Consider the following 22,520-nt stretch of genomic DNA (forward strand, 5'->3'; position numbering starts at 1 on the left):
TTTGTACCCATGTCATTGGCAGCATTATTCACAAGAACCAAAACATGGAAGCAACCAGTGTCTGTCAATGGATATGTAGAATCATTAATGTGGAATGCAGCTAAGGTAGTGATGAGAGGGAAATTCATAGCACTAAAATGCTTTTATACTAGGCCTGAATCAACAGGACTAAAAAACAAAATGGAACCACTCAGACTAAAGTTTCTTCTCATGAAGCTGAAATTAAGCTGTGTATCTAATGCCAAGAAATCAATATCAGGAAGATAAAGTCCGGGGGCTGGGGTTGTGGTTCAGTGGTAGAGCGCTCGCCTAGCATGTGTGAGGCACTGGGTTCGATCCTCAGCACCACATAAACAAAATAAAAGTATTGTGTCCATCTACAACTAAAAAAGAAATCTTAAAAAAAAAAAAAAAAAGATAAAGTCCAAATTTTTTAAATGGGCTAGTTTCAATCGTTATGATATGGAAGTTCCCTCTGCTTTAATGCTTACACAAAAATGGGCACCTGAAGGAACCTCAGTTAAACAAACCTTTAGTCCTCTGTTGTCCTGTCTCCCTGTCCCCATCTTAGGAGGAATCTGGCTGGAAATGAGCAACGCACTCTGTGTTGTTTGTGTCTGCTTCCCTCACGCCCCTCTCGGTCCTTAGAACCAACCCATGTAGCTTCTGCCATCGGAACACCATCTATACTTCATGGACCTGAGAGTTGCAGGTTTCTAGAATCGACATGAAGCCAACCAAATCTCTAAATCAAACTGCCTGGTTTTATCCTTGATAGAGGAAAGATCTCAAGCCCTTAGTTTAAATTTCTTCCTCAAGAAACTTAAAATGTCATGGGAAAAATCAAACCAAAAGCAAGCAGGAGGGTGGGCTAGAGTGGTAGAGAGCTTGCCCAGCATGTGTGGGGCACGGGGTTCGAGTCTCAGCACCACAGGTTTGTGAGAATCTGAAACTTGTTTTTACTGTACTGTTGCTGGGAAAGCGTTTATTGGGGGGAAGAATCAGTCCTTTGGTTTCCTCCCAGAGACCTTCATTCTAGGCTGCATGGATACCTCCTTCCCGGGGACGGTCTGGTCCCTGGATGGTGTTTTCGTCCCTCCCGGGAGTTGTCGTGTCACTAGGAAGGGCTGTACTGGGAAAGGAGCCATGGTATCCATGTGCTGCCCCCTCTTGCTCGCTCCCTCCTCCCAGGCCACACTACACGGGGGTTTGCCATTTTCCATGTCTCACAGTGACAGCAGGGACGGCCTCCAGGGGAGGCTGGCTGGAGCTCGGGAGTTGGAGTCCTTAAGGAAACTGGGTCCCCTGTTTTTGCCTCAATCTCCTGCCCCCTTGATCATTCATTACCCTCCCAACAGCCCTCAGCAAGCTCTCTTTGATGTTTTATTTGCCAGGGTGATGGGGGGGGGGTGGCAGTTAAGGTGACAAGGGAGGGTCCAGGCCACCTGGTGGAGTGTGATAGGATCTTGGAACAATAGTTTTTCTCACTGGGGATGTTTTATGAGTTTTATGAGTTGTCCCTCCCTGCGCCCCGCTGAGTAGCTGCCTGACAGCAGAAGGGAAAAGAAGCTTGTGGGATTTTTTGATGCCAAGCAAATCTCCCTGCTTATATTAGGTACCTGGAGCTTGTCCCGTGAGTAGGAGGACTCAGTCCCAACAGGCTAATCTGGTTCAGAAGGCAGGAACAAGGGGTGCCCAGCAATGGGGGATTCCCAAAATCCCCTCTCAGACTCCGTAATTTCACACCAGAGTCACACCAGAACTCGGAACTCATTCTGCTGCTATGTGTTCATCTATTACAAAAGGCCAAACTCCCAAACACTCAAACGGGAGAGTCACGGAACAGGGACGAGAGGAAGGAGCTGCCAGGGGCCCCCAGGTCTTCTCCAGCTCCCCCGGTTGGCCAGCCTGGGACCCGCCCATTCTTGTTCAAGAGTTTTTATGGAGGTCGATCTCCAACCTGCCCTAAGCCTGGAGGTTGGGGGGGGGGGGAAGGGGACTGGCATTTTTTTTCACCTTCAAATCAACTATTTGTTCTTTCTGGTGACCAGCCCTAAGCCCTACTGTAGTTCACCTTATTGGCATGAGTCCAGTGTGGTCAAAACCCAAAGACCAAATAGCTTTTCTTATGATGCTACAGGAATGGAATGGGTGTGGTCAGAGGGAAATGACCAGCAGAGGAGGTCTGGCAGGGCCACAGCTGACCACACGGGGAGCTTAGGAGCCTGAATGGCCTTTCAGTAGGTCCCCATGTTGGCCCAACATGGCCAGATTGTTCTTGTCCTACAACCGTGTGAGCTGTACCAGGAGGGAGGCAAACCTTGGAGAAGGCAACTCCCTGTGGGAGAGTCCAGACAGGAAGGGCTGACCAAAGAAGGTCCAGAGGTCTATCTTCAGAATATAGTATTTAGCCTTAACTGGGGACATAAGATGCAATGGTAGCCATTTTAACATAGCCCTCCCCTTTGCCCACCCCGATTTTAAAACTGGCCAATCCTGTAGATTAGGATCCTGAGCTCCTCCTATCAGAGCTAGGGGTGGAGCTTCATTGTGGATGAAAACAGGTGGACGGCCCACCCAAGCAGGCTTCCTTGCTGGACTTTGTCAGAAGCACTTCATCATTAGCAGTTGCTTCTGCAGAAGCAAAGTTCGCCTTGCGCCCAAGCACCTGTTAGATTCCTCAGTCCTCGGGCACTTCTAACACGGGCCGCACCTGCCGAGACTCGATGATTGACAGGGACAATGGGTTCCCAGGTGCTTCCAGCCTGCAAGAGGAGCTACAGCAGTAAAGGAAAGTGCCGCGCAGATGGGTGCAGGGGAAATGGGTGGAAGTAGAGTAATGAAGGAAGTCGTTCAGAGCCCCAGGGGACCCAGCGGCACCTACACATGGCCACGTGCACCCTCTGGTCTCAGCAAGGAAGGCGGTGCATTAATGGCCACAGCCAGCCCCTGCGTGCATCTCCCACCTGTCACTCTATTAAACTGGACCAGAGCCACTTCTTTGGGAGTTATCTTTGGCAGTTATTGTCACTTTCTCCTTCCACAAAGGGTTTCCCCTCCCTGATCCGTTCGTAAGCATCAGGCCTCGTCCCCTTGGTCCTGCGTTCTGACTTCTAAAGGAAAGCAACCCCCACCCTGCTGAGTGGTCTTAATGTTCATTGCTGGGGAAATCTTGCTTTCGGTTTACAGAACCCCAAACACCTGGCGAGCTTTGTGATGTCAGTGCTTATCCTTTTATTTCTATGCATCAACTAACACAAATCAGGTAAAAGTCTTCAACTTGCAGAAAAGGAATATGTACATTTCAATAAAAGAAACACCCCGAGAGGTTGAGGTTTACTGCCATGTCCAGCCAGAGGAGAAAATGGAGACCCCCGCCCCCGCCAGGTGATGGAAACTCCGTTCAGCAGGCACCCTTCCTGCCGGCCGTCTCAAGGTCCCTCTTTTCCCTCCTATAAAAGCTTTTGTGCTCCCGAGTTCCCCAGGTCAATGCTTTGAGGACAGCGGCCCCCTCCCTCCTCCAAGGTGCCAGGTGAGGAGTAAACCTGATTCCTTCCTATTAATCCTTCCTATCAATTCCTTCCTATCAATGGATATTCGCTCTTGAGCTGCCAGCAGCTGCTACGTTAGAACAGAAAATAGATTCCCAACCACAACCTCAAAGCCAAGGGGAACCCAGAGGCAAAGGAGGAAGAAGCACCAGGTACAGTCAGTCCCCTGGGAGAGGAGGAACGTGATAGAAGAGCCGCAGAGTCTTGCTCAGCTCCTGATGCCCCAGGCCTGCGGAGGAACTCGCAGGATCAGGAGGGTGGACGGGGCCATGGTGGAGCCTGGGGAGAGACCCGCCTTCACTCGTGGGAACAGGAGCCTGCAGACTTCTTGCAGATCCAGAATTTCTCAAGGTCACATCTGCTGTCATTCCAGCCGTCCCCTCTGAACTCCGCGCAGTCTTCCTCCCCGTGACTGTTGGGCTCCCCTTCGTTCCAAAACTTCATGAATCTGCAAGCCAGACGAGCGTGAGCTCCGCCCCAGCCCTACTCGGGGAGCCACGTTCCTGCTCCGGGACATTGGACGCTCTCCCCGCTCCCCTTCAGACCTACGGCAGATAGGTGAGTCCAGTTCTGGACCCCCAAGGCCCCTTGTCCTCATGCTTGAGGATGAGAACCAACCAACCGGCGGAGACGCCACATCCCAACCGCCTCCCTTACTGTGCTCTTGAACTCTGGGCCTCTGTACACCTCCCCCGGGCCAGGTACGATACAGCCAGGGACAACATCGACACCCCAGAGCCCACTGGTGATCTGAACCAGCCACCCCCAAGCTGCTTACCCCGGCCTCCCCACAGTGTCTCGCCCTCTGTCTCCTGGCAGACCTTGGCACACTCCTGGGTAATTCCCCGCGGCAGGCTGTGTGTGCCCTCACTTGGGATCGATGAGTGTAACAAGTCACCCTTCCAGGGACAATAGCCCCAGACTGGCTGGTCTTACGAAGCCCCAGGCTTCCGACTCAAACACTTTACTGTAGATCACCACCCCCGGCTGCAGACTTCTTGCATATCAGAGCCTCCTACACCTCTGACAGGGGGGTGTGTGAGGCCGCCCTCCCAGTGCGCGTGCGGCAGCTCAGGGCAGAGTTTGGGAAACCCAGCCCTCTCTCTGGGGAGTGCCCTTCTCCTGCACCTACCTGAAAAACAGAGGCGACCCATCCACCCAGAGCCACGTGCCTTCCTTATTCAGGTCTGACAGTCCCATCCAAGTGCTGCCTTTATTCTTAGAAGTCAACTGCAGGAAGTTCTGGAGGGGGAGAGGAGGAGTCAGGAGGGAGCTCTGACCCCCAAATTCCAGCGAGTGTCTCACCAATGTCTTGATGGCAAGTTCTGCTTGCAGTCTGACCTTCAGCCTTCTCGTGCACCAGCCAGCCCCCAGGTGTGCTCAGGAGGTCTGAGTCCCTCCCTCACGTGTGTGCTGCGGACAGGTGTGTTTGGACTTGTGCACACGACGCACAGAGCCGCCTCGCGGCGCACACGCTTGGCAACACCGCATGTTCACCGACCTGTGAGTTCTGAGCATGATTCCCAGGAATATCCCCCCGCCCGGCCTCCATGCAGGGCATGTTCTGCATCGAGTGGTGCCCAGCTCGATCAGAAAGTAACGGCGGAAAATTTTCGCCAGGGAAAATGGCAAAGGGTGTATATATATCAAGGCTTTTTGTCTCAACAGACCAGGTTGCTAAACACCAGCTAGCACGACACCAGGGACCACTTACAGTTTAGGTGACCCCCAGAGCGGTCAGCCACTTCCAGAACCTGTGTGTGCCTCCTATGTAAGGCCTTAGAACCCTCTCACTCAGAGTCTCCTCCTCCTCCCCCTAAATGGTCCCGAAAATGTGTCCTAACCAACCACCTCCTCCCAGGTGGCCAGCGACCAGATGCATGTCCAGGCCGGAACAGGGACCCCCACCAGACACACCTGCTCCTCAGCACTTTTGATGATGACTAGGCGGGCCCCCACCTCCTGGCAGGCAGTGACAGAGTCATTCCAGTTCCGCTGGGACTTGGAGAAGAAGTAACAGTGCCCTTGGAAGAACGTCCAGTCCCAGGGGCAGGGGCGGCACAGGCGGTCTGTAGGGGGAGAGGGTCAGGACCCCTGCTGGGAGGCCAAGCTCCTGTGTGTGTCCCACCTTCAAGCCCCTGCGGGTTGGGGGCCCCTTCCACTGCATCTGACGGCTGTTCCCTCCCCTCTGCCTGGACCTCTCCCCCCAGGAGAACCCAGGAGTCCCGGCACGGCCTCCTCCAGGCTGGGAGAAGTGGGGGCTTCAGCACTCAGGACCGAGACCAGGGGACTGGCTTCCCTGGGCGCCCACTGTGCGCCTGGCCTACTGTGGGCAGCGAGGGATGTTGTCACCTTCCCGTTTGTTTCCATTTCTTGGTTGAGGCCACTGAGGCTCAGAATCGGCCCCGTGACTCAGGCTGCGCCACCCAGGCCCTCTGAAGCCTGGGGACCCTGTTCTCCTGTCACTCACCCATTTCAGCCTCCGCCTGGGTTAGCTCTTGGTGGATGTCCTCCTGCTTGGATCTCTTCTGCTCATAGAAGTGGGAGACCTTGGAGACTGGGCCAAAAGAGAGAGAGAGAAAAAAAACTGCACTTATTGAATACCTTCTGTGTGTCGTGGCCTGCACGGGGTTCCCAGGGACACTGTTCTGAGGGGCAGCATCTCGTTCAATCCCATTTGAGGATGAAGAACCCTGGCACCCAGGGGAGGCTGAACCTCAAGGGGAAGTGGAGCCAGGACCCTCCCCTGTAGCTCCTCCCTCCTGCTCGGCCCTCAGGAGTGCCGAGGAGCCGCTGAGAGACCCCGTCCCGGCTTTCAGCCCACCTCCCTCCCACACCCAGCTGCCCCAGCCGTGGGCCTTCCTGACCTTTGAAGAGGACGGCCATCAGGATCCCGGCCAGGAGCATGAGGCACAGCAGCTTCAGCACCAGGGGGATGTGGCCACGGCCCAGAAACCCTGCCGGAGAGAAGGATGGGTGGCCCGGAAAGCCAGCGTCCTTGCCTCAGCCTGGCCCAGGGACAGCCTGGTCCCAAACCCCTCTTTCCCAGGGCACAAGATTCCAGTCCCTTAACCTCCAGCTGTCCACAGCCCAGAGGTCCCCAGGCTCCAATTCCCCAGGACCCAGGAGTCCAGTTCCCAGATTCCTCCCACCTAGAACCCAGGAATCCAGGCCTTCAGCCTGCACCTCCACAGGACCCTGTAGTCTGCTCCCCCAGACTCAAGGACCCCAGAACTCTGGTGTCCAGGTTTCCAGCCTCCGTCTTCCCAACACACAGGGGTTAAGACCGTCAGCCTTCACCGAGCATCAAGTCCTCAACGTCCACCTCTCACTACCCAGGAGTCCACTCAGGAGCCCAGTCCTCAGCCTCAACCTCCCCAGGACCCAGGACTCTGGTCCCCATTCGGCACTGCCAAGATCCTGTAGTCCAGTCCCCAGCCTCCACTACCTTAGGACCAGAAACCAGACCCTCAGCCTCTGTTTCCACAAAACCCGAATATCCAGTCCATTTCCACCTCTCCAGAACCCAGGGATTCACTCAGCCTCCACCTTCACCAGACCAGTGGGCTCCTGCCCTCTATATCCACCTCCCCGAGACCCCAGGAGTTCAGACTGCAGTTTCTATTACCCCAGTCTCCAGGAGTCCATCCCTGGCCTCCACCTCCCCAGTACCAGAGTCCAGGCCCCACCACCACCTGCCCAGGACCCATTCTCCAGTCCTTCAGTGTCTATCTCCCCAGAACCAAGGGATACAGACCCACACTCCAGAACCCAGAAGTCCAGACCCCCCATCTCCTCCTCCCTTGGACACAAAATCCAGATTGCCAGCCTCCAGCTCCCCAGGACACAGACATCCGGGTGGACCTGTCCTTTACTGCCCACGCCCCAGCCCTGCTCTACCTGCAATGCTCCTGAGGCCCCCCGGGGGCCGGAATCCAAAGCGTTGAAAGGAATGCTTGGCGCCGCTGGCTATCAGCTCCTCCTCGTCTGAACGGGCAGAGCGTCAGTCAGAGCCTGGGCAGCTGAGACCCAAGCTGGCCTCCCATACCCCTCCCAGCTCCCAGAGGCCCAGCCCAGCCTCACCCAGGGAGCCCAGCTGCGCGTCCACATCCTTGAAGTCACTCATGGTCACCGCTGTCTCTCAGTGCCCAGGACTGCTGGGATCTCGGCCTTTATTCCCACCCCCTGTCACTCACTCCCTGAATCGCCTGAAGGTCAGGAAGAGAAAGAGGGAACTGGCTAGGGCCACCCGAAGATGCTAAAGGGATGGGCCCCCCCATATTCCAGGAATCTCGGGCAGCCGTGGGAGTGGCCTGGTCCCGTGGCTGAAAGGACTGGTCCACTCACGGTGTGGCCAAGTCATGGGGTGCTTTCAACAGAACCAGGAACTGGCTGCCTCAGCTTGCCGGGTCCTCACTGAGGGCGCCTCCTGCTGGCTTCGGGCACGGGGCTGAATCATCATGGCTCCAGTCTACCCTGCACTGCTCAGACCAGGCTCCTTTCTAACTGCTTCCTAGACTCACGAGTCCAGTCTCCCCAGGCCCGGTAGATGGTCTGACCTGCACCTTACAGTTGACAGGCGATGAGGGACAGCGTGGTCAGGTAACCGACCCCAGGTCATACACTGGTGAACAGCAGAGCTGGGATTTGAGCCCAGAGATTCTGCCTCCAAGTCCACACCATGAACCAAAGAGGGTCACATAGTCTCAAGGAGGAAACCAAAAGATGCCTAGAAGCTTTATTCAAAATAGTCCCAAATGGGACCAAAAAAAGAGGCCACCAGCAGGTGAATAAAAACAAAAAAATCCTGGGGCTGGACTTGTGGCTCAGTGGTGTCCATCAGGAATCTGAGCACACTCCTTCCTACTGGAGAAAGGTCAGAAGCACTCCAAGTGGCCCAGGAAAAAGAGTGACAAGAAAATCCACAGGTCTAGAGAAAATATTTGCAAATCACAGGTGAAGGTGAAGGTCTTGCATCCAAAGTGCACTTATGACTCTTAAAACCCAACTAAGGAAAATAAGACAGCTGGTTTTAAAATGGAGAAAAGCTCAAATCAAGAACAGAAAAGCCAATAACTCAAATAAAAAATAGGCAGAGGATTGAATAACACATCTCTAAAGACGCACAAAGGGCTAATAAGCACACACGTGCTTTACGTCATGCATCTTTAGGGAAATGCCAATCAAAACCATGCTGAGATATCACCTTGAAGCTGTTGGGTGACTGCTACAAAAAATAACAAAATGCCAGGCGTGGCTGTAGTCCCAGAGACTTGGGAGGCTGAGACAGGAGGGTCGCATGTTCGAGACCAGCTTCAGTGATTTAGTGAGGTCCTCAGCAACTTAGCAAAACCCCATCTCAAAACATATAAAGCACCAGGGATGTGGCTCAGTAGTTAAAAAAAACTACTAGGTTCAATCTCCAGTATCTCCCCAAAGCTAAATGAAATGACAAATGTCGGCCCGTTCAGGGAGAAATGAAAACCCTTGCACACTGTTGGTGGGGATGAAAAATGGCACAGCTACAGTGGAAAACATGCTTCGGTTCCTCAGAATATTACAAATACAACCAGCATATAACCCAGCAATCCTGATTCTGTGCATATACCTGGAAAAAACTGAGAGCAAGGATTCACGAAGATATTTGCACGCCCACATTCACTGCAGCATTACATGCAGTAGCCAAGGAGTGGAAGCTACCCAGTGTCCTTCAGGGAGAAATGGATACACTTTATGCACCATACAGCGGGATGTTAGTCAGCCTTGAACGAGGAAGAAAATTCCCACACATGCCACACTGTGGCCGATCCTCGAGGACATTATGCTAAGCAAAGTACACCAGTCGCAAAAGGACAGACACAGAATGGTTCTGCTCATAGCTGATCCCTAGAACGTCACCTCTACAGAGATGGGAAATAGAACCGTGGCTTTAGGGGCTGAAGGAAGGACAACCAGGGAGCTCTTGTTCAAAGGTTCAGAGTTTCAATTTTGAGAAACAGAGAGCTCTGTGGATGAGTGCCGAGTGGTGGCTGTGCAGCCCTGGGAATGGGCTTGATGTCCCCAAACAGCAGACTTAGAAATGGCCTTAGACGGTACAGTCTCTGCTCTGCGTATTTTGCCACAATTGAAATAACACTTTTTAAATTTTTTTAGATGAAAATGGACACAATACCTTTATTTTATTCATTTATTATCATGTGGCGCTGAGGATCGAACCCAGTGCCTCCCACATGCTAGGCAAGCGCTCTACCACTGAGCTACAGCCCCAGTGTAAAACAACAACATTTTTAAAGGGCAAAAGATCTGAACAGACACTTTACCAAAGGAAAGAGCGCATAGAATGTCCCCATCCGTTGGGTTTTACTACCCCACTGGGGAGAGACGCCTGAAGGTACAGCCGCTACTGTGGGGTGGCAAGGTGACAGTGATCTCTCCCCACGTACGCTCCATACCTGCCCGGCACAGGCGGCAGGATGGTGTCCACCATGCAGACCACAGGAGGATGCATCTGGAAACAGAGAGCCACCACAGGGTGGGGAGGCCGACTCCGTGGTGACAAACAGCATGCTGGGACCCACGGGGACAGGATTGGCTGGGCTGAATGGCTGCGGATGGCAGGGAACTAAAACTCACCACTGGAGGGGGAACAGAAACCAGGCCTTGCCTTCTAACAGGCGTCGCTTGGCCAGGGGACATGATGGCAGAAGCTGCAGGGTGAGGGAACCTGTGGGCCGGCCATCCCAGGGCCTCCTGCTTGGCCCCAGATGGCCCTAGTGTCAGGTCTTACACCCCAACTGACCCTTCGTTACATGACATCGATTTCCACCTTGGAGATGACTAAGACTTTCAGGGAGTAGGAGAAATACCCCACAGGAAAAGAAACCCATACGTGTGTTTTGTATGTAGAGAACCACAAACAACCCAAAGCATCTCACACACACACACACACACACACACACACACACACACACACACACAACCACCCAACTACAGTTTTCTCAGTTCTCATGGAACATTCACCAAGGGAGACCCTATCCAGGGACATAAAACACTTAAATGAATTAAAATCATTTTAAAACCATTATATTCAGGCTCTTAGATACACAGGACCATAAGGGGTGTGTGTGTGTATGTGTGTGTGTGTGTGTGTGTGTGATTATTAGAGGGGACTTATTAGCCGGGCTTACACAGTCCGGGGCTGGATGTCCCACCATGGCTCTCTGCACACTGGACAGCTGAAGGAAGGAACTTCTCAGTCTGAGAAGCTGGAGCCTCAGCACCAGAGGGACCAGTGAGGTTGTCCAGGGCTGAGACCGAAAGCCTGGACACTCCCTGGAGAGCCACTGAAGAGCGCCCACCCTGGGAGAGGGAAGGAGTCAACTCCAGGGTCCACGGGTGACAGCAGCAGCCCTTGCTCAAGCAGAATGAGACTCCCATCCGTGAGACCTCCTCCTGCTTCCAGCTCAGGTTCCATCGGGGCCCCAGCCTCTGGACAGTGCTGTCCACCGGGTCTCCACTAGTGGGCTGTCCTGTCGCGTTCCTCACGACTGAAACACTCAGGGTCCCTCCAGGGGAACTGGGTGCTCAAAATAACCACACAAGAGACAGAGGGACCTTTTTTCTTTGGGGTCCTGTGATGGCTCCTCTGACCTTAAGGGTCTGCAGAAAGAGAGAGCGAGCGAGCGTGTGCTGACCCTTTTATTGAGGAGAAGCCATTCAAATGAGGCCGGGGTCAGGTTTCAGGGGGCTGAGTCTAGCTTTCTGATGTCTGCTGTCAGCAGGTTGACTGACATCTAGGAAGGCCACCCCCAAGGGCAGAGCAAGAAAAGGGGACCCACAAAGGGTGTTTCCATGGAACATTCTATCCCAAACAGGGCAAGGGGGTAACATCACAAAGGAACAGGTGGGCGTAGCTCAATCCATGGGCAACACACCTACGTCTGAAGACACGTCCTCAAACTTCCAGGACCCAGGCAGTGTCCAGGTCACTATGAGATGTAGTGACAGTCAGAGCCCCTCCGCTCAAGGAAGGAGAACGTGAATCATTCAGCGTGGCCGCCTCCCACAGCGTCCCACGTGCCAATCACCTCCTAATCCTAGACATCGCTCAATCTGACCAAATTGACAACCCAGATGAACCATCCCAGGGACATTCTCTCATCACAATGGAACTGAGTGACTAAGATTTCAGCCATTAGAACCAAAATCCTGAGATAATCAGGTGACAACAACATAAGCATTTTTTTTTTCTTGATTTTGATCGTTCTAGTTCATGATCCAACAGGACCCAACACTTTCAGGCCTCTGAAGGTTGACAAGTGCAATTGCAAGGAGCACATAGTGGAGCAAAGCTGTTTGCCTCATGGCCAACGAGGGCAAAAGAAAGAAGGCTAAGGGTGTCAATGACCCAAAGACCTCACACTGGGTCCCATCTCGTAAGGGATCCACCACCTCCCAATAGCATCCAGGCCTGGCTGCAAAGCCTTTAGCATGTAGGCTTTGGGGTAAGGCTTCACGTCCAGACTACAGCAAGAATCCAATGAGAAATCAGTAGCAGACATGAGAGGAAACTTCCTAAAACTTTTAAACTCAACAACACTCTGCTAAATAATACAGCATTCAAAAAGTATGTATCAAAAGACAAAATACCGGGGCTAGGGTTGTGGCTCAGTGGTAGAGCGCTCAACTAGCATGCACAAGACACTGGGTTCGATCCTCAACACCACATAAATGTAAAATAAAGACATTTTTTTAAAACAAGACAAAATACCTAGAACTGAATGAAAAATTGTAGGATGCAGCTAAAGCAGTGCCTAGAGGGAAATTCACAGTTGCTAAAATGCTCTTGTTCTAGGCCTGAACTGATCAGACTGTCAGGAGCCAGCCGTGGGCTGTGTGTGTGAGTTATGCACATTTGAGCGGATGAGGGGACCGGCCTGACACTACTGTCTGATTGAGCTGTGCAACATAGGTGTGCCTTTCCTCTCTCTCTGCCTTTGATCCCACTCAACACTGAGATGGGTGTGGCTTTCCAAGATGTCAGTCAATCTGCTGACCACAAGACATCACCAAGCAAGACTCCAGCCTTCGAAACCCAATCCCTTTCCTTATTTGGGTGGAACTTTCTTGAATGTCTTTTCCCCAATAATTCTAAGGTTTCGGGTGTGCTCGCTCTCTTGCTCCTTCCAGCTCTGGAGCTGATCCTTGGGTCACCAAGCCGTCCTGCTTTAAAAACTGATGTTCATGTCCTGCGTGGTTTCTTCACCATTTTCTTAGTTATTGATAGAGCCAGCTCCTTTGAACCCCACTCATATCACCAGTCCGGCCAGCTGGTGCTATCAGACCAAAAGTCAAAATGGAGCCATTCATGCTGAAGTTATCCCTCATAAAACCAAAGCTTAGTTGTATAAATCACTTCTCATCAGGCTAAGTTCAGTCTGTGTGCTATTCAAATTCCTTTTGCCTTAATCCTTATACACATTTTTTTAAAAAAGGACCTGAAGGAAGCTTGTGTAAACTAATTGGTTCATTCTCTACTGTCCAGGCTTCCTAAAACTTTTTAAACTCAACAACACTCTACTAAATAGTTCAACATTCAAAAAGTATGTGTCAAAAGACAAAATACTTAGAACTGAATGAAAAATCAAAGAAATATATCAAAATTTGTAAGATGCAGCTAAAATAGTGCCTAGAGGGAAATTCATAGTTGCTAACATGCAACTGAGGAGGAATCAGGCTGGAAAGGAACAACCCACTCTCCGTTTTTGTGTTTGTGTGTGTGTGTGTGTGTGTCTTCTTCCCTGCCACCCCTCTCTGTCCATAAAACCAACCTGCATGGCTTGTGTCATCATATGGGGTGACAGTCAGCATCTTGTTGGGGTGTTCTTCTTCCTGCCAAGGAGGGTGTAAGCCACCTGAGAAATTAAAGTCTAGAATAATTAGTGAAGAAGAAAAGACAAAGGGGGTCAGAAATGTATTTTCAAAGGCAGAGCCCCTGATAGATCTAGTCCACACAAGAGCTGGAGATGGCTCCAGTGGTTTCTTTAAGGGGGTCCATGAAAGGCAGGGATAAGGTTTCCAGGGCAGAGTCTTGCTTCCTGATGTCTTGCAGTCAGCAGGTTGATTGGCCTCTTGGCAGGTCACACCCGTCTCAGGTGCCGTGTGGGACACAGCAGAGCGGAACGGGATTCCCAATGTCTCTGGGCAAACTTACACTGGAAGTTCCCAGACACCAGATGCTCCTATTCACTGGGCTGCGATGATGACAAAGTCCACACACAGCCCACGGTCAGCTCGCAACCCCGTCGGGACACATATTCTGTCCATTCATGGGGCGGAGAGTTGCAGGATTCTGGAACTAAACATGAAGCCCACAAAATCCTTTACATCAACTAGTCTAATTTCATCCTTTGTCAGGGGAAAGATCTCAGGTCAACCATTTAAATTCCTTCCTCAAGAAACTTGGAAATGAATGGGAAAATCAAAGAAAATCAAGTCTGATGAAGGAAGGATGAAGGTAAGAGGAGAAATCATGAAATCAAAAACGAGAGAGAGTCGAAGAAACAAGACCTCTGAGGACTGACCGTGGGGAAATGGAATTTAATATGGAGGCTGCTTCTGAAAGGCACCTGGGGCTCAGCACGGCTGAAGGGCGGGGAGCCTGGGGGCTTATTTTCTGCCAAGCGACCCTCCATTCTGACACTGGCTCCCTGCGGTTGACATCAGATTCCGTGAGTTGGAGGACTCAGTACCCCTGCACTGACTTAGCTCAGGTGCCAGAATTGAGGGGTACCCAGCTACCCAGAGTTCTGCCCAGACGAACACTAACTGGGGATTTCCACAATCCCCTCTCAAGTTCGATCATCTCACACATGACTCACAGAACTCCAGAAAGACACATCTCAGGGGCTGGGGCTGGGGCTCCGCGGTAGAGAGCTTGCCTGGCATGTTCAAGGCCCTGGGTTTCAGCCCCATAAAAATCAGTAAATAAAATAAAGGGAACGTAGCCAACGACAATTAAAAAATAAGTAATTTTTTTTAAAGAAAGACACATCCCTTACGTTTCCTATCGTATGGTACAAGATGTGACTTAGAAATACACAAAGGGAAAATATTTCCAGAGCGAGAGTGAGGAGGCTGCAGGGAGCTCCAGCCCTCTCAGCTGTGCCACTGTTACTGATGGCTTGGACCTTGTCCCTGATGCCAAGCCAGCAACCAGGACACGGTTTTGAGAAAAAGGAAACTGAAATGTCATTGCTTTGCCAGCAAAGGAGAAGCAGAGGGCACTCCTGTCCTAGAGGCTGTGATTCTCCCCACCAGGGGAAACGGGGTTTTTTTAAAGAGGTGATTCAAAGGCTGCATTCCTGGGGTTCTCTGTTGGAGTTGCAACTTGCTGGTTAATAGGAGAGATGGTCATTTCTGAGATCATCCGGTGCCATCTCCAAATCTGAATTTCTTCATTCCTGTGGTGGGTATGTGCTCAGGGACAGATTAACTCTGCCTGAGATTAGGGACAGGGAGAGATTAGAGAGGAGCAGGGAGAGAGGAAGAGAAAGAAACATGTCCATCTTAGAAATAAGTTGCAGGGGGACTGGGGCTGTGGCTCAGCGGTAGAGCGCTCACCTGGCACATGCAAGACTCTGGGTTCGATCCTCAGCACCACATAAAAAAATAAGTAAAATGAAAGTATAAAAAATAAATAAATAAGTTGCAGTGACCGAGCAGCAAGGGCCGTGCTCAAAGCATCAAGTGGACACTGCTACGTTTCCCCATGTCCATGTCTACATTCCATTTCTGTGGAAAATGGGCAGCGACTGCTCCAAGCTGCTTCCTGCTGACAGAGGGTGACGTTGGGGTGAGTGATCTGAAGTCCTTGTTCTCTATCAGGTGGGGCGTGGACAGGGAAGGGTATTCAGCCTCAGAGCCTCGCAGAGGTCCATGGGGTCAGTTGGTGGATAACTGGACAAGGCATACATAGGGCAGGGATCAGGTGAAGACAACAATAAACAAGACAGCAAAGCATTTTTTGGTAAACAATTAGCCCAAAATCAATTACTATTTCAGCCAGTTTCTGAAAACCATGAAGAGAGTAACTCATAATTGTATTAGTGAAAAACAGATCCAGTTTATCTATGTAGGAGGTTAGGAAGATTTGTAGGTCTATGAGATCAGGCTCAGATTGACTCAGGACAGAGTTGTGTCACTAGAGTCTTTTGTGATAGTTATTGTTAAGCACTCCTACACAAAACCTACCTTTATAGTCCCCATCTTTGCTCACATTTGGTAGAGCTGACACAGTTATATCTTAAGTTACATTTAAAAAAAAAACATTATTTTTCCTTTTAAATGTCCATGTGGGACTGTGCTTTGGCTATACCCTCCTGTCAGGTATTTAAGACCAAGTTGGTCAAAACTGACCTTGTTTCCATCTATTCTTAAGAGTCGGCTGAAGCCAGGCGCACGCAGTGGCATACACCTGTAATCCCAGTGGCTTGGGAGGATGTGGCAGGAAGATCATGAGTTCAAAGCCAACCTCAGCAAAAGCAAGGTGCTAAGCAGCTCAGTGAGACCCTGTCTCTAAATAAAATACAAAACAGGGCTGGGGGTGTGGCTCAGTGGGTGAGTGCCCCTGAGTTCAATCCCTGGTACTCACCCCCACCCACCCCCTTAAAAAAGTCAGCCAAGTTTCCTCAGAGATCACTCTTGGGGGATGTGTGAGAAGCCTCTTCTCTCCTTTAGCTTTCCTCCAGCAGCGGTGCCATCGGCCAGGATGGGTCAGAGTCTGGCTGACCACATGTGGCTTCTCTTGGAAGAAGACATTTCCCTCTCCAATGACCCTTCTCTTTGCAGAATGTGCACTGGTTGGCTTCCTGTTCCCTAGGATTCTCCCCATCTCCCTGATCAGCAGACCAGGGGACACACCAGAGTTATTCTCTGGGTCCTGGCTGACCTTAGAGGGCAAAGGCCAAATATTGGCTGTTTTTCCTTGTCCCTTCTACTTCCTTGACTCTGGTCTCCAGCCTTTTGGTTTTAAACATCCACTAGGCCAGTTTCACCAGTCTTCAAGTGGGAGCAACAGGTTGGAACTTCAATATCTATACTTCTACAGTCATCCCTTTCATTTAATTCGAGTCAGTATTAATGCCACAAGTCAGCATTATATCCCTATCTGTCCTGTAGGTGATGCCTTATTGTCTCAGATTAATTCAGGTTGTTCCGTTAGAAGTAGTACTTCTGTGAAACACCAACAGGCAACAGTTATTATAAAGTTTTACAAGGAAAATACAAAATGGACACAAATGTATCTTTGGTGTCTATTCAGCCTCTACAAAGACCCAGGTATTTATCAACTTAATTACGTACAAGTTTTACTTTAAAAAAAAATCTCTTTTACAAACCTAAATACATTTTACAATATACTCAAAACCTTACTTAAGTTTTGTATTATTATATCTATCCCCTGTTTACTTTGAGATCACAGTGACCTTTACAACAAAAAAAATCTCTCTTTGATCACAACTTTAGAAAAGCTTAACTCTGCCTACTTCAGAGCCATCCTAACATGGAGAAGGATGAGAGACAGAGCCTTAACTCAGGAGAGACTGGCCTCCTGACAAGTCTTTAAAAGTGTTTTATTTCTGAATCTGATCTTTGCCCTTTTTAAAAATATCTTTCTACAAAGTTCTCATGTTTTGCTTCTGAGTCTTACCTGAATATCAGTTAACAGCATTACGTCGGAAACATATCAAATATAAAGGCTAAGAAATCTCTTAACTTCTCTCTTGTGAGAAAAGCAGCAGAATGTTTTCATGTTCCACATTACCAACCTTTGAACAAATCAGGCTCTCCTTATTGCTTTTTAAAAATAAATTTATATTCCCTCCCCGGTGTAAAGAGTAACACCAAATATTATCCATAACTTATGGACAACAGGTTAACTTTCCAGTTATAAAGTGTTAAATGATGCAAATAAATACCAACCAATTTTTTCATATCTATATAAGTCTAAAGGAGACTATTGCTGCAGACATGTTAGTTTGAAAAACACCAACTTGGTAAAGCGCTCTCCTAAGCTTTACATTTAACCAAGCTTAACTTTTAAAGTAAAATTTAGAATCTGTAGTGTACTGAACAATAATCACAGGTTTGCACGGGTTAGCAGTACTAGGAAAAAATCAAAGGATAGCCTTAAAACTCTTATACACTTAGGAAACACTGTTAATGATCAGAAATCAACAAAGTCAAAGCAAAGAGATATAAAACATGTCTTCAGGTAGCACTGTGGCCCTTCTGTGTCAGACGCAATGTATGAAAGAGAGCACTTATCAGTTGCTTTGCCAGTAAACCTAGATAAACTTTCATTTTGTAAGCTTTTCATAACATGTAGACAAGGCTCAGACAGATATAGTTCTCAGATGTATACATATAACTAGTCACTTAAATTTATAGTGTAAACTATATTGTTGTAATCTAAAATAATAGCTGATTATTTATCTGTTATGGTGTGATCATTGAAAGGACTTATAAACAGGTACAAATCCTAATTCCTTTAAGACTTAGTATCCATTAGTAATAAAACCTAACAGATACAAGAAAATTACCTTGATAAGTAAGAGCAGATCAAAGCAGACTTTGCTTCATGTCATTACATTAAAATCTAAATAACCTTGACTGACTTTGCTAATTATAGCCAGTTTAATCATACACGCAAACTTTTTTGAAATTCACCTTACACAAGCCTGCAACTTACCTTAGACGTTCGAAACATTTTTACTCCCTTGGTTTTGTCCTCTCTTTCATCTTGGACTTTAGCACAAGAATATTACTTTATCAGAAAAAAAAAAATACTTTCTATCCAGAAACAGCTTTACTTTTAGTTTTCTGTACTAAGATATATTTCCATACCTATAACTTTCTTGTGTCTCTTTGCTAGTTTCAGACTTTTTTAAAAATTCATATTCTGAAACAATCCTTATGAATGTTATCTGTGAATTTCACTGGCACAACAAATTTCATCCCGAGAGAGGAATCAGACAATCTGGCATATGCAAAAACTGAGCCCCAGTGTTTTTTTTCTCCCACGTTGTATTCACGGGGTTGGAGCCTAGGCTATTTTTGAGACCTGTCTCCTTTATCTTTATCACAATGCCATCAACTTTGATTTCCCCACTGTCCGTTGTACCCAGGGGCTCCTCTGGGGCCTTTTTCTTAAACTAGGCATATGGATAGTCAACAGAAGAGGCCCTTTCCATCCTTTTCTGTAGGTTTCCTTGAAGATCCCTTGCTGCACCCGACCTGCCAGGGCAGCTGAACTTAAGTCGCTCGTGTGAATTTCCAGGGACACCGATAAAACACAGACACACACTTTTCCCTTAGACAAGCTTCAGGACGGCTCCTCCACTCTCAGCCTCAGGCTCCCCAAGTGGGAGAGCAAGAGAAAGTCAGGAGAGGCTGGCGAGAGAGAGCGAGCACGTTCAGAAGTGGGCTTCTGTTGGGGGACCCTTATTCTTAGAAAGTTCCATCCAAAAAAAGATCAGAAGGGGCAGGGTTACAAGGATAGGTAAGAGTAATTCGACCCAAGGGGCTGCAAGGTGACATGCCTATGTCTGAAGACCGGGGCAATGTCCAGGTCACTACGATATTTAGGGACAGTCAAAGCCTCTCTGCTCTGGGATGGAAGGCGTGAGTCATTCAAGAGTGGCTCCCCACATATTCCCTCTTCTTTCTTTGTAAAAGCAGGTGATGGGTCACTATTTCAAGTCCCTGAATCCTTGTTTTGAAGGCTCACCATCCTACAATTACAATTCAAGAGAGAAAAATAGAACAATACAAGGATATACCGTGAAGAATGTTTAAAAATGTTTCAGTGTTAAAGCCATTCAGTTCTTTTACGTATTTGATCAGCTGAAGAAGTAGGATCCAAAAAACCAATCTTACTTTTTTGTATGTCTTGAATATGATGATGGAGCTCCAAAAGATCCAAGCTGTTATTATTATTTTGCCAAATACCCAACAAATGGTTTTTAACCTTCTCTCAATCCCATTGGGAAGCATTGTGATTGGCAGCAGTAACACACGCATACTTATAGCTAGAGTGACATTTAAGTCTTTCCTTGAATTTCAAAGCTGAAAGTTCATTACCAATATTTGTGACAGTAGCTTCTAAGGCATTTAACTTAGTCTCAATCCTTTCATCAGTATTTGTTTGATTATGAAGAGTCTTGGAAGTATTCTGAGCCAAATTATTAAGAAAATTTGCGTGTTGAATATTTTGAGATAAGGCCACCGAAGCTGTGACTGTTGAAGCAATAAAGGAAACTAAGGCAACAACTCCCACTATTACTAGCAGGGTGTGTATTTGTTGTAAGACTTGAAAACCAGCATCAGTGTACCATGGCCCTGAAATATTAACTGGCAATAAGACCAAAGAGAACTGATGAAGTATCAGTGTTCCTTTCCCTCTATTATATCTGGTGATACAGTTAGTTAAATTACATTTATTACATGCTACAAGATATCTATCATCTTTTCTTTTAACTTTCACATTTTCAGAAATTAAAACATAAGGAGATTGAACACAGGCCTGTAGGCCATAACAAGAACCTTCCTTACAGTTTTGCCTACAAAGTCTAGTAAAGGTTTATCAGTAAAATGTAAAAATCCTGAGGCATCAATTAAGCGCCAAACATCTTTCTGAATGCCACCTTTGCTGAAGGTCAAGATGTTGCTAACAAATCCTCCATGAGTCATGGCAATACCCTTGCACAATTGCCTTTTGTCAATTTTAGGAGACCAGTCCAAAATGTACCCACTATTTCTAGACACCTTATGTTGTATTGGAAAAGTGTTATACAATCCATCCACTTAGGAAAGGTGCCAATTTCTATTGCAGAACAGTTAGGACAATGAGGTACTGGTGGATATTCTGCTGAGATGACTGGTTTATTATGAGAAAGTACCATTTTATTTTATTTTGAGAATTTTTAACATTTATTTTTTAGTTTTCGGCGGATACAAAAATCTTTGTTTGTATGTGGTTCTGAGGATCGAACCCAGGCAGCACGCATGCTAGGCAAGCGCACTACCACTTGAGCCACATCCCCAGCCCCTAAAGTCCCATTTTAATAACTGATCTGATCTAAGGTTTTGAGTCTCCAGGAACAGTATGATTAGCTGGTCTAGGTCTCCCAACTGCTGTCTTTTCCTCAGATGATACTTTTAGAACACCAGCATGTTTATCGTGGGCCCAATACAAAGGTAATTGAGCACTATAGCCAGAATAATTAAATCCAGTCACTCTCCTGCTCCAAACTCCTAATAGCTCTCTGAAGCCCTTTCAGCAGGTCCTGTTCTAGATCATCAAAAAGACACATTTCTAAAGCGGTCCAGACCTTCTGAACACTCTCTATTGTACTTTTAGACAACTTGGCAGAGAGACAGCCTTTATATAATTTTCTACCTAGCCTTTCCCAAGTACGAAATCTGATGAATCTTGCTGACAAAACCACAGGCACACCTCACTAGCCGTCTTCAGGAACTGGGAAAGCTGGACCCTCTGACTTGTTTTCCTCTCCAGTTGATGATCGTCTCCAGAATTATTAAATACATCTCTTCATCTGAAGTCATCGACTGCCCATGATAATTCTTGAACGTCCCTGGCTCTGAAAATGTCTGCTTCCTCTGTGACCCCCCCCCCAAAAAAAATAAAAAACACAGTTCACTAAATTTCTATAGCATGCTGTCTCAGACAACCTGGAAATTCTCCCTGAGCAATTCCTGGTTCTGGGCGCCACCTCCTGCCCCTGACCTGCACGGGCAGCTGAACTTAAGGTGGCTCGTGTGAATTTCCAGGGACACCAAATAAAACACAGACACATACTTTAAATAAGCTTCAGGACGGTTTCTCTGCTCTCTACCTCAGGCTGCCCACATGGGAGAGTGAGAAAAAGTCACAAGAGGCTGATGAGAGAGAGCGAGCACGTTCGGAAGTGGGCTTTTATTGGGGGGACCCTTATTCTTAGAAAGTTCCATCCAAAAAAGGTCAGAAGGGGCAGGTCACAAAGGATAGGTGAGCGCAATTTGACCCAAGGGGCCATGGGGCGACACGCCTACATCTGAAGACGTGCCCTCAAACTTCCGGACCAGGGCAATGTCCAGGCCACTAGGAGATGCAGTGACGGTCAAAGCCTCTCCGCTCCGGGATGGAAGGTGCAAATCATTCAGAGTGGCTCCCCCAGTCCCTTTGCAGAAGCTGCCTACAAAACACAAGTGGCCTTGACTTTGTTTTTTCTTTTCTATATGCAGTAGTTTTTCCTGCCAGTCTCCCCAGGCATTTAGTTTGATGGGATAGTGTCATAGCAAGAACTGCTTTGCCCCAGTGATGGATAGCCCCTGGCCAAATGGGGTGTCCTGTCAGATCTTAAAAAAAAAAAAAACAAAAGAGAGAGACTTTTCCTGTCCCCAGGTCCTAGACTAACAGTGCTAGAATCTAAGGCCACACCCTTTGAGGCCAGCAGCCTCCATCCCCTATGGGCAAAAGGGGCTGGGAGGCAGGACAGAGGCGAGGTTCTCTCTTTGGCCATTTTTCTATAGCCCAGGCAACTTTCCTGGGATTTTTTCCCAGCCCAGGGCTGGTATCCTGCACACCAGAGGCAGTGCTTTTTGGCATCTTCAACTTAATTCCTTACTGTTCAGATTCCTTATCATGCAACTGTATAAATGCCTGTACGTGCAGAATCTCTACTCTTCCTCTGACAGACCAACTCTAACTGCAAGATGGACGAATAACCCAGAAAACCATTCAAAGGCCAAATTGTGTTACAGTAAAACATCTTTCTCTCAGACAGGCTTATACCTATAGTGGCCCATTCAGCCAAGATCTCTCTTCTCAAGAGACTCCCAGCAAGATCAATGCAGCATGACCACAGTAACAGACACAAAAAACAGAGACGGACAAGAGAGTTCCCTGAA

At 48.4% G+C, this 22,520-nt stretch overlaps 1 protein-coding gene across 1 annotated transcript; it reads right to left on the reverse strand.

Moving 5' to 3' along the window:
• Positions 1–3,210: 3,210 nt before the first annotated feature.
• LOC101969495 (CD209 antigen-like protein C) lies at positions 3,211–7,897 on the reverse strand. The gene is made up of 7 exons (XM_013361411.4): positions 7,635–7,897; positions 7,452–7,538; positions 6,419–6,508; positions 6,022–6,108; positions 5,469–5,620; positions 4,684–4,793; positions 3,211–3,999 (listed from the first exon to the last, which is right to left on the reverse strand). The coding sequence occupies exons 1-7, from the start codon at positions 7,675–7,677 to the stop codon at positions 3,849–3,851; spliced, it is 720 nt and encodes a 239-aa protein (XP_013216865.2). The 5' UTR covers positions 7,678–7,897; the 3' UTR covers positions 3,211–3,848.
• Positions 7,898–22,520: the final 14,623 nt, after the last annotated feature.

This window comes from Ictidomys tridecemlineatus, chromosome 2, assembly GCF_052094955.1.
Source record: "Ictidomys tridecemlineatus isolate mIctTri1 chromosome 2, mIctTri1.hap1, whole genome shotgun sequence".
NCBI lineage: Eukaryota > Metazoa > Chordata > Mammalia > Rodentia > Sciuridae > Ictidomys > Ictidomys tridecemlineatus.